The sequence below is a fragment of the Corylus avellana genome, chromosome ca9 (assembly GCF_901000735.1).
Source record: "Corylus avellana chromosome ca9, CavTom2PMs-1.0".
Classification (NCBI taxonomy): domain Eukaryota; kingdom Viridiplantae; phylum Streptophyta; class Magnoliopsida; order Fagales; family Betulaceae; genus Corylus; species Corylus avellana.
Genome location: NC_081549.1, coordinates 514,293 through 530,491, shown reverse-complemented (window position 1 = coordinate 530,491; position 16,199 = coordinate 514,293). Strand labels below are relative to the sequence as shown.

The 16,199-nt window shown below is 34.9% G+C and overlaps 3 protein-coding genes and 2 pseudogenes across 3 annotated transcripts; all 5 read right to left on the bottom strand.

The window, feature by feature from the left end:
• Positions 1 to 1,364: 1,364 nt before the first annotated feature.
• On the bottom strand, positions 1,365 to 2,796 carry LOC132192126 (thaumatin-like protein 1b). The gene is made up of 2 exons (XM_059607355.1): positions 2,680 to 2,796; positions 1,365 to 2,198 (listed from the first exon to the last, which is right to left on the bottom strand). Exons 1-2 carry the CDS (start codon positions 2,732 to 2,734, stop codon positions 1,519 to 1,521), a joined length of 735 nt encoding a protein of 244 aa, XP_059463338.1. The 5' UTR covers positions 2,735 to 2,796; the 3' UTR covers positions 1,365 to 1,518.
• A 2,869-nt stretch (positions 2,797 to 5,665) lies between these two features.
• On the bottom strand, positions 5,666 to 6,840 carry LOC132192111 (thaumatin-like protein 1b). Its single transcript, XM_059607328.1, has 2 exons — positions 6,732 to 6,840; positions 5,666 to 6,512 (listed from the first exon to the last, which is right to left on the bottom strand). Exons 1-2 carry the CDS (start codon positions 6,784 to 6,786, stop codon positions 5,827 to 5,829), a joined length of 741 nt encoding a protein of 246 aa, XP_059463311.1. The 5' UTR covers positions 6,787 to 6,840; the 3' UTR covers positions 5,666 to 5,826.
• Positions 6,841 to 9,106: 2,266 nt separating this feature from the next.
• Positions 9,107 to 10,134, bottom strand: LOC132162043 (thaumatin-like protein 1; annotated as a pseudogene).
• Positions 10,135 to 11,149: 1,015 nt separating this feature from the next.
• Positions 11,150 to 13,629, bottom strand: LOC132191588 (thaumatin-like protein 1; annotated as a pseudogene).
• A 6-nt stretch (positions 13,630 to 13,635) lies between these two features.
• On the bottom strand, positions 13,636 to 14,741 carry LOC132191388 (thaumatin-like protein 1b). The gene is made up of 2 exons (XM_059606379.1): positions 14,653 to 14,741; positions 13,636 to 14,443 (listed from the first exon to the last, which is right to left on the bottom strand). The coding sequence occupies exons 1-2, from the start codon at positions 14,705 to 14,707 to the stop codon at positions 13,764 to 13,766; spliced, it is 735 nt and encodes a 244-aa protein (XP_059462362.1). The 5' UTR covers positions 14,708 to 14,741; the 3' UTR covers positions 13,636 to 13,763.
• Positions 14,742 to 16,199: the final 1,458 nt, after the last annotated feature.

Here is a 16,199-nt window from a genome sequence, read left to right as displayed (position 1 = left end):
TCAAAAGAGTAATGTTACACTTTACACTTATTTTATACTAGTTGACATGACATGGGTTGAATAACTATATACTTAAAACAAAACTTATTACCTCTGTTCAACTCATACCAATGACTATAGGTAGCCCGACCACATCCATTTTTTTTTTGGGGGGGTGGGGGGGAGAACCCGCCAAGATATTTTGGACAATTTAGGTGCTTTAATTTATAATCACGTGTGACGTACGTGACTGACATTCCGTTCAAGAAGACAAAAAAATAACAGATGGGCCAAGATATTTTGGATAATTCAGGTGCTTTATAATCACGTGTGACGTACGTGACTGACATTCTGTTCAAGATAGAAGACAAAAAAATAATAGAAGACAAAAAAATAACAGATGGGCTAACGTGTCAAATTTGTAAGGGCCATGCATAGATCACTTTTTAAACTTTAAAAATTAAAATGCAAAAATAATGATACTCCCAGAGGCTAGATAAGGGATAAAGTATATTTTCTCCATTTTGTAAGTAGTTGATAGCTGAGGTTTTTGATCTAACGTACGTTAAAGTTCCTGGTTAGATACATAGTTCTTGGACAGTTGTTCATGAAAGTAATTCAAGCAGCATGAGCACCTGCATGATATGACATAAATGAACTTGGGGTGATATATATAGAGCTAGCCATAGAGGCTTTAACGCGACCATCACGGCGAACCATGCGGAAAATCGGGTTCGACGAAAGTTACACCGGGATTAACCCTCATTGATTTTAAAGTGGATCCATTCGGAAAAATGCGGAAAATTGACGGACAAAATGTGATTGAATCATTTGGGTTATTTACATACATACGTGTCAGTATCTGGGAAAGGGAGGCAAATCCATTTACTACTTTCCTACTAGAGTTTTCTACAAACAGGTGTCAATGTTGTAGAAGATGACCAATGGCTTTTTTTTTTTTGAAGAAAAGATGACCAATGACTTTTATATATATATATATATGTTCAATTAATTAACAACGTGCGACTGGTCTATCGTTCATCACAACCGAACGTTAGGTGCATGCATCGAATTTTCACTACTCATGCGAAGTTTAAGGTTTGGTTTTCCAACACTAATTTTGTCTGATTTCAACTTGGCCACCTGCACATGCATGGTTTGAAGTTTAATCTGTTGATTTTTTATTATAGAATTTGGAGTAGTGGCCTAATCTATAGGGCGTCTAGCTACCTGGTATATATCTGTTAGGTTCTTTTGCTAGATCGACCGACGAGGGCTTTTTAGCAAGGTCTTGTTTGAGCGGAATTTTTGTCTGTTCGAACCCTATTTCGCAATTTCTTGTCATAAGAACAAGTATACTTGCTCCGAAATTTGAAGTATATATATAAAAAAAGAAGCTTGTATTATTCATTTGCTAATAAATATCATACAAGCGTTTATCAAATGGACACGTACAATCATGCATGTGCCTTAGTCCAAGACACTTATTGTTCTCTTATAACTATAGAGAGAAGGAACGAATAATTCCTCCTCGTACATTTAAGGGCAAAAAGTAATAACGTAGTCAGGTGCACCAGAGCAGGTAAATGTGCTGTTCTTATCATCATAAGCGTAGCTATAAGCTTGAGGGCATTGATTCTCGAAGATCTGGGAATAGTTTGTCGGTGGACATGTTTCTGGGGTATTGTTAGCGCCAGTGCAACAATACTTTGGCTCATTGAACGCTGTGCATGCGCTCTTACAAGCGATCACACTCCCATCGGACCCTTTAACTTGTAGCTCAGCAGGACACACAGCATTCACATTTGCTGGGCAGCTTGAGGGCTTGCAGTCACCGGTCCCACCTTGTGTGGCAACTGAAACAGGGAGGTTGAAGCCATCTACAAGACTAACATCGTAGAAATCTTGTCCACCACCAGCTGCTATGTTGATTTCTACCAAGGATGCTGGCGGGATTGCACCTGCGCCGTTGCATGCAACCTGGCCAGAGGCACAGTCAGCAGTTTCACAAGAGAACTTTCCCGAGGAGTCCGTGGTGCATCGTGTTCGGGCCCAAAACCGACCTATCCATGGAGCTTGGACATCAACTGATGAGGATGCTTTAGATGCTAGCTCAAATCCAGTAGTTGATAGTTGAGGTTTCTGGTCCGCGGTTAGAGTTCCTGGCCAAACAGTTGTTGGACAGTTGTTTGTGAACGTTATTTTGGCAGCATGAGCACCTGCATAACATAAATTGTCAGAAGAATGGTCAACGATCATTAAATTCATTTTTCCTACACTAACTTAATTTGTAAGATATTTATGAAATATTTGTATGATATATATATATAACATTAGTACGTGTAAGTACAAGTCATGGACCAATGGGGAGAGAAAATGAGAGAACACGTTCAGAACATAAAATCTAAAATATGTTTTATGTAAAATAAATAAATAAGTCTAACAAATGGAAGATTTCAATTCAACCTTTGTGGGGTTCATGACTTGATCATTTCATATGTGTAATGGTGAAAGTGCAAAATTATACTACCTGTGTGGAAATTCATGATGCCAACGATGATCATTTTCCAACAAAATTATTAACACGTACATTAGCAGTTTTCAACATTTTTTTCTATCTATATTTTGCAGAAAATAGGCCAGATAGGAAATTTGCTAACATATTATAACTAGAAAAATGAGATATATATATATATATACCAGATAGGAAACAGAAGGCCAAAGCAAGGCCGAGGAATGCAAGGTTTTTCATCATTCTTGTAGCTAGACTAGTTGATCTTGATGAATGGGTAGGGTATATATTGTGGTGCAAATCTTATGAACTTGGGAGTGGTTTATATAGAGGCTTTAACGAGATTTTTCCATGGAAAACTGGGTTTGGAATTAAGTTCCACCAGGAATATACTTCATTGACTGTAATGGTTATCGTCTTCCATATGGTGATGGCCGGCGACCGGAACCTCGACCGACTGAAGACCCGAGATATACGGGCTAAATAATTGTCATTATGTACATGTGTCAGTTTGTGGGAAAGGGAGGCAAATCCATTTGCCACTTTGCTTCTAGTATTCTACAAAGTGGCTGTCAATGTTTTAGGCTCCCTGTGATATTTATGAGCGCTTGTGGATTTCTTTTTTGTTTTCGTTGAATTTCTTTCACTTACGTGCGTAGAATTTTTAGCTGTGGAAAAGACCCTACGACCCATGCGAAGTGTAGCGTTTGGAAAGAATTTGGGCATGCATATCTACAGCTGGTAGGTTTTTTTTTTTTTTTTTTTTCCACAGAAAGATCTGCTCATGAGCAAAGAATAGAGGGAATTGAGATCAAAGACTTGAAAACAAAATCATTATCTAGAATAAATATTTAGTCAAGCTGAACGTGTTCTAATGTTGTGACATGGGTGGTGGATATGCGTCTTTTGGCACTAGTCTAGGACCAAAATTCTCGTAACTTATATGTTGAGTTCATCTAGATGAATAGATTTCAAAAAATTGTAGAGGAAAGTCAGGTTATAGATATAATAGGTAGGTGGTCTACCAAGTAATTAATCTGTGTAAATGGACTACGCATGCAGAAAGGATATGGGTTGGACTGGACCCAAAATGTTTTCTTCTGGAAGTTACGTACAACATACGCCATCGTGTGAATAAGGTAAATCCACAATTGAATATATATAGACTCACATGTGAGTCTCATAAATTTAACGATGAATTTTTTTAAAAAAATGGACAAAAGTCATGTGTAGAAAATTAAGTGAGAGAAATAAGAACAATTATTTTTTTTTTTTTTCTTATAAAATAATATCCACGTAGAACTAGAAATTGTCTTTATAAATCGCTTTTTATTTTTATTAAGTGCTAGAAATGCTCAAACTTGTACCAAGTATGCAAAGTCAAGGAGGCTAATTAATGGCCCCCCAATAATTTTCTAAATAATTTATGATATTAAAATCGTGTGAGATTGAGCTTTTTTTTTTTTTTTTTTTTTTTTTCTAAAATCAAAGAGTTGAAACAAGTTATTATTATATTTTCCATATTTGAGTAATTAACACAATGGTTAGAATCATAGGATTCTATTTTATTTTTTCATCTTCATGTTGTGTGAAGGGCCTAACTAAGATGAAGGGGAACTTAATTAGAAGGAAAAAAAAAAAATGAAGGGGAAGTTAGTCAGGTTTCAAATTTCACACACAGCAAAATAATATTCCACGCACACTGCGAATTAAGGGGCACTTGACAATTTCGATCAGTCAAAGTTCATATAATCTATAGGCTGCAAATTAAGTATAACTTGTCTCTTATTTATTCATTTTAAAAATGCTAAACGTGTAACTCTTTTACAATTTATTAATACAAGTCAACATGTAATTGGAAGGTATTAAAAACTATTTATGGGTATATATATATAGGGGGAAATTACATTTTACCCCCCTCCTCCAAAGTTTGGAAAAATTTGCAATTCGATTTCCAAAGTTTTAATTTTGGCAATCCACCCCCTCAAAGTTTCAAATTTTTGCAATTCGACCAATATAATCCAAAAATTCCCATATTGCCCCTAATTTTTATTTTTATTTTTTTATTAAAAAAAAATTATTATAAAGATTAATTAGTTTCACCTAACAACTCATGAGTACTATCTTTATAATTCACACATTGGTTAGAATCATAGGATTCTATTATATTTTTTTTTCATCTCTGTCTCAATCTTGACATGTTTTAAGGTTGTCTATTTTAAAAAACAATAATTTATTCACTTGTATAGAAACAAATTTTAGACATATAATTTATCGGACACCTAATATGGTAACATGGTACTGAATTTTTTCTATTATATATATATAGCTGCTAATTACTTATATAATTTTTCTTATTGATTTCAATGAATATAGTTTTTAATTATGTAAAACAAAAATATTTGGAGTAAAGTCAATAAAGGGCGGACCAAATAAATTGGTACCATTAATATATGACAAATTTTCAATTAAATGCCACGTACGTATCGTTTGATCAAGACTTCACAGATATGGCTGGTGTCTCCTGATTGAACGTGGGCGTTGCACATCCATTGTGGGCTGCCCCTTTTCCACATCTTTAATTTTGTGTGTTAAATATGCATATGGTGCTTCCTTTAATTCCTTTTGGTTAAGAATTAATGTTTTTGGATAATTTTTTATATATATATGGTAAGCTCTAAAAATTTTAATTAAATATTTCAAATTTTATCATCGTAATAGTCATTAGTCACCAATCTTTACTTTCGAGGATTTTTAAATATCTTTAGAAGCAGCAAGTCAATTACCATTAAAGACCAAAAAATATATATATATATATATAGATCATAGTAAATAACTTGCTGTCAATATACCACCATGTATAGATAAAGATATAATCTTGACTGAGTCCTCTGGTAAACTTTGAAGACGGTTATTTTAGTTTGTAAATAATTTTATAGTAAAAGTTGTAGTAATATATAATTTATATTGTACGGAGTCCTCCAATGAACAACTAAATCCTAATTTTTTTTTTCTTTCTTTTTCTTTTTCCCCCCTCTCTTACAGCCATAATTATGGGTAATTAAGCTTAAAGACACGAACGGTTAAAGATCATGACATAATCTCAAGTGCGATACAACATGAATAGCATCCAAAAATAAAATATTGCAGCTGAAGATATATTTCTTGTCATAATTAAGCACAGTGCAAGTATACTTGCATTATTCATTTATTAATAAATATCATTCAAGCGTTTATTACATTGACACAATCATGTATGTGCCTTAGTCAATGACACTTATTGTTCTCTTATAACTATAGAGAGAAGAAGGAACGAATAATTCCTCTTTGTAAATTCAAGCTCCAGGGCAAAAAGTAATAACGTAGTCCGGTGCACCAGAGCAAGTAAATGTGCTGTTCTTATCATCATAAGCGTAGCTATAAGCTTGAGGGCATTGGTTCTCAAAGATCATGGAATAACTTGTAGGTGGGCATGTCTCCGGTTTATCATTAGGGGGAGTGCAACAATACTCTGGCTTATTGAACGCTGTGCATGCGCTCTTACAAGCGATCACGCTTCCATCAGACCTTTTTACTTGTAGCTCAGCAGGGCACACAGCATTCACGTCTGCCGGGCAGCTTGAGGACTTGCACTCACCGGTCCCACCTTGTGTAGCAACTGAAACAGGGAGGTTGAAGCCATCTACAAGGCTAACATCGTAAAAATCTTGTCCACCACCAGCTGCGATGTTGATTTCTACCAAAGATGCCGGCGGGATTGCACCGGCGCCGTTGCATGCAACTTGGCCGGAGGCACAGTCAGCCGTTTCACAAGAGAACTTTCCTGAGGCGTCAGTGGTGCATCCTGTTCGGGCCCAAAACCGGCCTATCCATGGAGCTTGGACATCAACTGATGAGGATGCTTTGGATGCCAGCTCAAATCCAGTAGTTGACAACTGGGGTTTCTGGTCCGCAGTTAGAGTTCCTGGCCAAACAGGTTTCAGACAGTTGTTTGTGAAAGTTATTTTAGCAGCATGAGCACCTGCACAACACAAATTGTCAGAAGAATGGTTAATGATCATTAAATTCATTTTTTCATATTAGCTTAAATTTTTAGGATAAATTATAATTTAAAGCATATATATATAACTTGCATGCAACAAATAAGTAGGAGATACACAATTTTATTGAGTAAATGAGTAAATGAGCAATTTGCTAATTAATATATTATAACTAGACAATGAGATATATATATATATACCAGATAGGAAACAGAAAGCCAAGGCAAGGCCGAAGAGTGCAAAGGTTTTCATCATTGTAATTTGTAATGGACTAGTTTGCTCTGGGTTGAGTATTGTGGTGCTAATCTTATGAACTTGGAGCGGTTTATATAGAGCCTTAAACGCGACTTGCAAGGCTCACCATGCGTGAAAATTGGTTTCGACGCAATTTCGTTGCACTTCCAACATGCATGAAAGTTCCTCCTTTGACTTCAATTAAGTGGGTTTTGCGTCTTCATAGGGTAATGGGTCGCGACTGGAGCCTTGTATGAACACTTAATTACACCCGCAACTTTCAAGGCCCACCATGCGTGAAAATTGGTTTCGACGTAATTTCGTTGCACTACCAACATGCATGAATGTTCCTCCTTTGACTTCAATTAAGTGGGTTTTGCGTCTTCATATGGTAATGGGTCGCGACTGGAGCCTAGTATGAACACTTAATTGCACCCGCGAGATACGGAGTAATTAAATAAATGTGATTGAATTCGAATTTATTTTTCTATACGTGGCAGAAGTGCTCAAACTTGTAACAAGGGCAAAGTCAAGGAGGCTAATTAATTAATGGCCCCCCAAGATCTTTCCAAATAATTTATGATATGAAAATCGTGTGAGATTGAGTATTTTTTTTTTTTCTTTTCTAAAATCAAAGAGTTGAATCAAGTTATTATTGCGCGATTTTATTATTATATTTTCCATATATATTTGAGTAATTAACACAATGGTTAGAATTATAGGATTCTATTATATTTTTTCATCTCTGTCGCAATCTTGACATATATATCTTAAAGTTGTCTATTTTAAAAAAACAAAAATTTATTAGAAACAAATTTTAGATATATAATTTATCCAACACCTAATATGGTTAACATGGTACTGAATTTCTTCTATTATATATAGCTGCTAATTACTTATATAAGTTTTCTTATTGATTTCAATGAATATAGTTTTTAATTATGTAAAACAAAAATATTTGGAGTAAAGTCAATAAAGGTCGGACCAAATAAATTGGTACCATTAATATATGACAAATTTTCAATTAAATTTGCCTGTCAGTCACCACGCGGAAAACCTTTGAAATTGATCTGATTGGCCACGGCTTTGGAAATTAAATGCCACGTATCGTTTGATCAAGACTTCACGTATATGGTTGGTGTCTCCTGATTGAATGTGGGCGTTGCACATCCACTGTGGGCTGCCCCTTTTCCACAGCTTTAATTTTGTGTGTTAAATATGCTTCCTTTAATTCCTTTTGGTTAAGAGTTTACTTTTTTGGATTTTTTAGGATAATGTTATGTACGGTAATTAAGCTCTTATAATTTTAATTATTATCTTTAATTAAATATGTCAAATTTTATCATCCTAATATACAGTCACCAATCTTTACTTTCGAGGATTTTTAAATTTCTCTTAGAAGCAGCTAGTCAATTACCATTAAAGACCAAAAATATATATATATAGATCATTGTACTTTACCTATAATTTTCATCATAACATATATAATTTTTTTCTTTTTTTTGTTTTGTTATTGCATTTTTAATTATTTCTTTTGATTAAATTAAACTTCTATTTGATTAAATTTTCTAGAAAGAGATTTTAAATACAATAAACTTTAAATAACTTGCTGTCAATATACCATGGTATAGATAAAGATATAATCTTGACTGAATCCTGTGGTAAACTTTGACGGCCTATGTAAGAATGGTAGAAGCCTATACGCAAACAAAAGGATGGCATGAAGGGCCAACTCAGTTTAATTATTTCAATCTTATCGACTGTTAGGTCAGTTTGTAAATAATTTTGTAGTAAACATTATAGTAATATATAATTTGTATTACATGGAGTCCTCCAATGAACAACTAATTAAGCCCTAATTTTTTTTTTCCCTCTTATAGCCATAATTATGGGTAATTAAGCTTAAAGACAACTAAGCCCCAACTTTTTTTTTTTTTTTTTAATCTTTTTCCCCCTCTTACAGCCATAATTATGGGTAATTAAGCTTAAAGAGCGGTTAAAGATCATGACATAATATTCTCAAGTGCGATACAACATGAATAGCATCTGAAAATAATATTGCAGCTGAAGATATATTTCTTGTCATAATTTTTTTTTTTTTTTTATTCAAAGCGGGAGAGGGGGAAAAGCAGAACTTCTTATCATAATTAAGCAAAAGTATACTTTCTCCGAAATTTGAAGTATATATATATAAATAAGCTTGTATTATTCATTTGCTAATAAATATCATTCAAGCGTTTATTACATTGACACAGTCATGCATGTGTCTTAGTCAATGACACTTATTGTTCTCTTATAACTATAGAGAGAAGAAGGAACAAATAATTCCCTCTTCGTAAATTCAAGGGCAAAAAGTAATAACGTAGTCAGGTGCACCGAAGCAGGTAAATGTGTTTTTATCATCATAAGCGTAGCTATAAGCTTGAGGGCATTGGTTCTCAAAGATCGTGGAATAGCTTGTGGGTGGACACGTCTCTGGGGTATTATAAGCGCCAGTGCAACAATATTGTGGCTCGTTGAATGCTGCGCATGCGCTCTTGCAAGCGATCACACTACCATCAGACCCTTTCAATTGCAACTCAACAGGGCAAACGGCGTTCACGTCTGCTGGGCAGCTTGAGGCCTGGCAGTCACAGGTTCCGCCATGTGTGGCAACTGAAACAGGGAGGATGAAGCCATCTACAAGACTGACATCATAGAAATCTTGTCCACCACCAGCTACTATGTTGATTTCTACCAAAGATGTTGGCGGGATTGCACCGGCGCCGTTGCATGCAACCTGGCCAGAGGCACAATCAGCAGTTTCGCAAGAAAACTTTCCCGAGGCATTTGTGGTGCATTGTGTTCGAGCCCAGAACCGGCCTATCCATGGAGCTTGGACATCAACTAATGAGGATGCTTTGGATGCCAACTCAAATCCAGTAGTTGATAACTGAGGTTTCTAATCCGTAGTTAGAGTTCCTGGCCAGACAGTTGTCGGACAGTTGTTTGTGAAAGTTATTTTGGCAGCATGAGCATCTGCATAACATAAATTGTTAGAAGAATTAATGGTCAATGATCATTAAATTTATTTTTTCATATTAGCTTAAGTTTTTAGGATAAATTATAATTTAAAGTATGCAACAAATAAGTAAGAGATACACAATTTTATTAAGTAAATAAGTAATGCTATATATGTACCATATAAACATCTCCTCATTATATTAAGTAATGAGTAATGCTACTTGCCATACACAATTTTATGTAGTAAATGAGCAATTTGCTAATTAATATATTATATATAAGTAGACAATGAGATATATAAATATATATACCAGATAGGAAACAGAAGGCCAAGGCAAGGCCGAAGACTGCAAGAGTTTTCATCATTGTAATAGACTAGCTAGTTTCTCTGGGTTGAGAGTAATGTGGTGCTAATCTTATGAGGCTTTGAGCTGTATATATAGAGGCTTTAACGAGACTTTCAAGGCTATCACCATTCGTGAAAATTCGACCGACGTAAATTCCAACATGAATGTTCCTCCTTTGACTCCATCTGGGTTTTGCGTCTTCATATGGTAATGGGTCGCGACCGGAACCTCGTAGGAACACCCGCAAGATACGGACTAAATTAATGTGATTGAATCGATTTGGTTGGGTTTTTTACATATGTGTCAGTTTTTGGGAGAGGGAGGCAAATCCATTTTTGCTACTTAATTAGTATTCTACAAACTGGCCTTGTCAATGGTTTTTTTTTTTTTTGTAGAATTTCTTGTATAAATTCTTACTTACAAAACCACAATCGAACGTTACGTGCATAGAATTTTCAGCTGTGGAAATTAAAGACATACCCATGCGACCTAGCTAATTTGTCTGATTTCAACGTGGTCTGAGAAAATATAGGTGGTCTACCAATTCAGTAGTCTCTGTACGTATCTACTATGCATGCATACAGGGCGAGCTGGACCGAACCCAAAATGTTATCTTCTGGAAGAACAAAATATCTGAATCATAAAATAGGTATTTTTTCATTTCACTAGCTTGAAATTGGGAGAAATCCTATTCTATCATATCGTTGGAACTCAAAACCTAATTAATTAGTGATGTGTTGTCATTATTACCTATCTACTTTAGATATGCTGTGTGAAGGGCCCAACTAAATAATGTGAAAAGGTACGTAATTTCAATACAAATTAATTAAGAAGCATTAGACATCGCGTTCTAAGATGAAGGGGAGATTAATTAAAAGAAATTTATAAGCTCAATTTTTTCTTTAATTATTTTATCAATTATAGACAATCACATCAGTTTGTAAATAAATATTGTTTTTATTGTAGTATTCCTACATCCACTCAAATTCAATTAACCAAGACTCACATGTAATAAATTAGATTCAAGAAAAGATTCATTGAATGCTGAAATAAGTGGGAGGAACATTGTCACCCGGATAGGTGTGGGCTAGCTTGCATACTTGCTTGAAGGTGTTGGAGTAGTCGTTAGGCTGGCAAGCCCCTGGATCCTTGAACACATCACACGCACTATAACACCCAATATATATATTTTCCATCCATGTTCTTTGCAACTAGAGGACTCGGACACACGCTAACTATATCTCCAACACAATCTACCACAGGACATGGCCCAGTCCCGTCGACCAGAGAGCTAGCTGCCGTCGGGTTCGATCCGGACGGGGACGTTGTGGCCGTGGTTCAAGCTAACTTCATAGGAGACGACAAGTAGTTTAATCTCGAAATTGAGGAGGGTGACAGGTAAAGCGGGTGGTGGGTTTTGGCACTCTTTGATGCCAGAGCCACAGTCCCCTGTTTCACATGAAAAGTAATATGAGGCATTGAAGCTGCACTTGGTCCTAGCCCAGATGCTACCGGACCATTGATCCGGCATCGGAAATATTTATAGAGTTTCTGGACCACGCTCAGGATCAGCATCGCCGACTGAGGGCCTGGCGGCAAGCCATACCTGGTAGCTGCATTTGTTCTCGTAGTAGAAGTATACATCAGAGTGTGCACCTGAAACAGATCATGCACAACTCCTCATCAATCTGCATTAATTTCATTGCATTTTGCATTAAACTAAAAGTTGCTGCCATTAAAATGACAAGAACGATTGGCATTGTGCTTATCTTTCTGTGGAGAAAAAAATTGATCAGAATGTATTATAATGAAATTGTAGATTCTAAAATTATGAAATTCAAGCAGTTCTTTGCATCAAATGGTTTGAAAAATGCTACTTATTAAAACAGTGGCATGATATCGAGGAAAAAAAAAAGAATTCTTCTTAAAAGCTCATTTTTACTTTTGAACAAAAGATTTTTCTTCATAAAACTAAAAGACTAATTTTGGTTTAAAACTTTCTATAACATATGCGTGAGCTACATTTGTAGTATTATCCTAAAATAACTAGTCAATATAGAGCTTTTATAGAATTTATTATAAAGATTAGTTTCACTTAATAACTAAACAATATAAAACTTAACACTCATGAGTATTATCTTTATATATAATTCACACAATGGTTAGAATCATAGGATTCTATTATATTTTTTTCATCTCTGTCGCAATCTTGACATATCTTAACTCTTAAGGTTGTCTATTTAAATAAAAAAAAAAAAATTATTCACTTGTATAGAAACAAAATTTAGACATATAATTTTTCCGATACCTAATATGATAACATGGTACTGAATTTCTTCTATTATATATAGCTGCTAATTACTTATATAATTTTTCTTATTGACTTCAATGAATATAGTTTTTAATTATTATGTAAAACAAAAATATTTGGAGTAAAGTCAACAAAGGGCGGACCAAATAAATTGGTACCATTAATATATGACAAATTTTCAATTAAATTTGCCTGTCAGTCACGACCACACGGAAAACCTTTGAAATTGATCTGATTGGGTCACGGCTTTGGAAATTAAATTCCACGTATCGTTTGATCAAGACTTCACATATATGGTTGGTGTCTCCTGATTGAACGTGGGCATCCAGTACTGTGGGCTGCCCCTTTTCCACAGCTTTAATTTTGTGTGTTAAATATGCATATGGTGCTTCCTTTAATTCCTTTTGGTTAAGAATTAATGTTTTTGGATTTTTTTGGATAATTTTTTGTATATGGTAAGCTCTAAAAATTTTAATTATTGTCTCTAATTAAATATTTCAAATTTTATCATCGTAATAGTCATTAGTCACCAATCTTTACTTTCAAGGATTTTTAAATATCTCTGGAAGCAGCAAGTCAATTACCAGACCAAATATATATATATATATATATATATATATATATATAGAGAGAGAGAGAGAGAGAGAGAGAGATCATAGTACTTTACCTATAATTTTCATCATATAACATATATAATTTTTTTTTCTTTTTTTCTTTTTTTGTTATTGCATTTTTAATTATTTCTTTTGATTCAATTAAACTTCTATTTGATTAAATATTCTAGAAAGAGATTTTAAATACAATAAACTTTAAATAACTTGCTGTCAATATACCACCATGCATAGATAAAGATATAATCTTGACTGAGTCCTCTGGTAAACTTTGAAGACGGTTACGTTAGTTTGTAAATAATTTTATAGTAAAAGTTGTAATAATATATAATTTATATTGCATGGAGTCCTCCAATGAACAACTAAGTCCTAATTTTATTTTCTTTTTCTTTTTCCCTCCTCTCTTACAGCCATAATTATGGGTAATTAAGCTTAAAGACACTAGCGGTTAAAGATCATGACATAATCTCAAGTGCGATATGACATGAATAGCATCTGAAAATAAAATATTGCAGCTGAAGATATATTTCTTGTCATAATTAAGCACAAGTATACTTGCTCCGAAATTATAAGTATAAGAAAAGGCTTGCATTATTCATTTACTAATAAATATCATTCAAGCATTTATTACATTGACACAATCATGTATGTGCCTTAGTCAATGACACTTATTGTTCTCTTATAATTATAGAGAGAAGAAGGAACGAATAATTCCTCTTGGTAAATTCAAGGGCAAAAAGTAATAACGTAGTCAGGTGCACCGGAGCAGGTAAATGTGCTGTTCTTATCATCATAAGCGTAGCTATAAGCTTGAGGGCATTGGTTCTCGAAGATCATGGAATAGCTTGTAGGTGGGCATGTCTCTGGGGTATTATTAGCGCCAGTGCAACAATACTTTGGCTCATTGAATGCTGTGCATGCGCTCTTACAAGCGATCACGCTTCCATCAGACCCTTTTACTTGTAGCTCAGCAGGGCACACAGCATTCACGTCTGCTGGGCAGCTTGAGGGCTTGCAGTCACCGGTCCCTCCTTGTGTAGCAACTGAAACAGGGAGGTTGAAGCCATCTACAAGGCTGACATCGTAGAAATCTTGTCCACCACTAGCTGCTACGTTGATTTCTACCAAAGATGCCGGTGGGATTGCACCGGCGCCGTTGCATGCAACCTGGCCAGAGGCACAATCAGCAGTTTCGCAAGAGAACTTTCCTGAGGCATCCGTGGTGCAACGTGTTCGGGCCCAAAACCGGCCTATCCATGGAGCTTGGACATCAACTGATGAGGATGCTTTGGATGCCAGCTCAAATCCAGTAGTTGACAACTGGGGTTTTTGGTCCGCAGTTAGAGTTCCTGGCCAAACAGTTGTTGGACAGTTGTTTGTGAAAGTTATTTTAGCAGCATGAGCACCTGCACAACACAAATTGTCAGAAGAATGGTTAATGATCATTAAATTCATTTTTTCATATTAGCTTAAGTTTTTAGAATAAATTATAATTTAAAGCATATATATAACTTGCATGCAACAAATAAGTAGGAGATACACAATTTTATTGAGTAAATGAGTAAATGAGCAATTTGCTAATTAATATATTATAACTAGACAATGAGATATATACCAGATAGGAAACAGAAGGCCAAGGCAAGGCCGAAGAGTGCAAGGGTTTTCATCATTATAATTTGTAATAGACTAGTTGCTCTGGGTTGAGTATTGTGGTGCTAATCTTATGAACTTGGAGCGGTTTATATAGAGCCTTAAACGCGACTTTCAAGGCTCACCATGAGTGAAACTTGGTTTCGACGTAAGTTCGTGCACTTCCAACATGCGTGAATGTTCCTCCTTTGACTTCAAGTGGGTATTGCGTCGTCGTATGCTAATGGGTCGCGACCGCAGCCTCGTATGAACACATAATTACACCCGCGAGATACGGAGTAACTAAATAAATGTGATTGAATTTGAATTGATTGGGGGTGTTTTTTACATATGTGTCAGTTTTTGAGAACGGGAGGCAAATCCATTTTTGTTATTTGGTATTCTACGAGCTGGTTGTCAATGTTTTAGCCTCTCATGTAGTCGCTTGATTACAAAACTACAACCGACAACGTTACGTGCATAGAATTTTCAGCTGTGGAAAAGACATACCCATGCGAACTAACTTATAATTTGTCTGATTAATTTCAACGTGGTTTGGAATCAGACAAATTATATATAGATTTGTCTGCTTCCAGAAAATATAGGTGGCATGGTCTACCAAGCAATCCCTGTATTTACTATATATGCATGCATAAAGGATGAGCTGGACTGGACCCAAAATGTTATCTTCTGGAAGAACAAAATATCTGATTCATAAAATAGATATTTTTCAATTGAGAGACAATCCTATTCTATCGTTGGAACTCAAAACCTAATTAATTAATTAGTGACGTGTTGTCATTAATTAGTACGTATCTCATATATGTTGTGTGAATGGCCTAACTAAATAATGTGGAAATATTTTACGTAATTTCAATACTAAGAAGCATTAGAGTCAATATTAGACATCGCGTTCTAAGATGAAGGGGAGATTAATTAATTAGAAGAAGAAAAAAAAAAATGAAAGGGAGGTTAGTCAGGTTTCAAATTTCACATAAATAGGGGCATTTCAAAATAATATTGGCACTTCTCAATTTCGATCAGTACTCAAAGTTCATATAATTTATAGGCGGTAAGGTATAACTTGTCTCTTATTTATTCATTTGAAAAATGTTAAACTTGCAACACTTTTACAATTTATTAATACATGTCAACATGTAATTGGAAGGTACTAAAAGTTATTTATGAGTACGTGTGAGGAATTAGGTATAGAAAAGTGAAAGTATGTGTAACATTATTCAATAAACTTTATAGGATTAAATACCTCAAACCCCCCTAAGGTTTAGCAACTTTATTTTTTCCCCCCTGGGGTTTCATTTTTATCACAGGACCCCCCTGGAGTTTGATAAAGGACCAATTTAGTCCATCCGTTAGTTGACCGTTAGGACTAACACGTGAACCAATCAGATGTTGACACGTGGCACCTATTTAATTTTTTTAATTTTTTTTAAATTAATGTATTTTTTTTATTAAAAAAAATTTTTTTTTAAAAAAAAAAAAAAAAGAAAAGAAAAGGAAAAAACTAGGGGTGGC

What these genes read in the sequence shown, in the direction of transcription:
- LOC132192111 (XM_059607328.1), bottom strand. Translation starts at nt 6,786, where the DNA reads ATGATGAAAACCTTTGCACTCTTCGGCCTTGCCTTGGCTTTCTGTTTC. An exon ending in GGCTTTCTGTTTCCTATCTG is followed by an intron (nt 6,513 to 6,731) that starts GTATATATATAT and finishes TGTGTTGTGCAG; the next exon opens with GTGCTCATGCTGCTAAAATA.
- LOC132192126 (XM_059607355.1), bottom strand. Translation starts at nt 2,734, where the DNA reads ATGATGAAAAACCTTGCATTCCTCGGCCTTGCTTTGGCCTTCTGTTTC. An exon ending in GGCCTTCTGTTTCCTATCTG is followed by an intron (nt 2,199 to 2,679) that starts GTATATATATAT and finishes TATGTTATGCAG; the next exon opens with GTGCTCATGCTGCCAAAATA.
- LOC132191388 (XM_059606379.1), bottom strand. Translation starts at nt 14,707, where the DNA reads ATGATGAAAACCCTTGCACTCTTCGGCCTTGCCTTGGCCTTCTGTTTC. An exon ending in GGCCTTCTGTTTCCTATCTG is followed by an intron (nt 14,444 to 14,652) that starts GTATATATCTCA and finishes TGTGTTGTGCAG; the next exon opens with GTGCTCATGCTGCTAAAATA.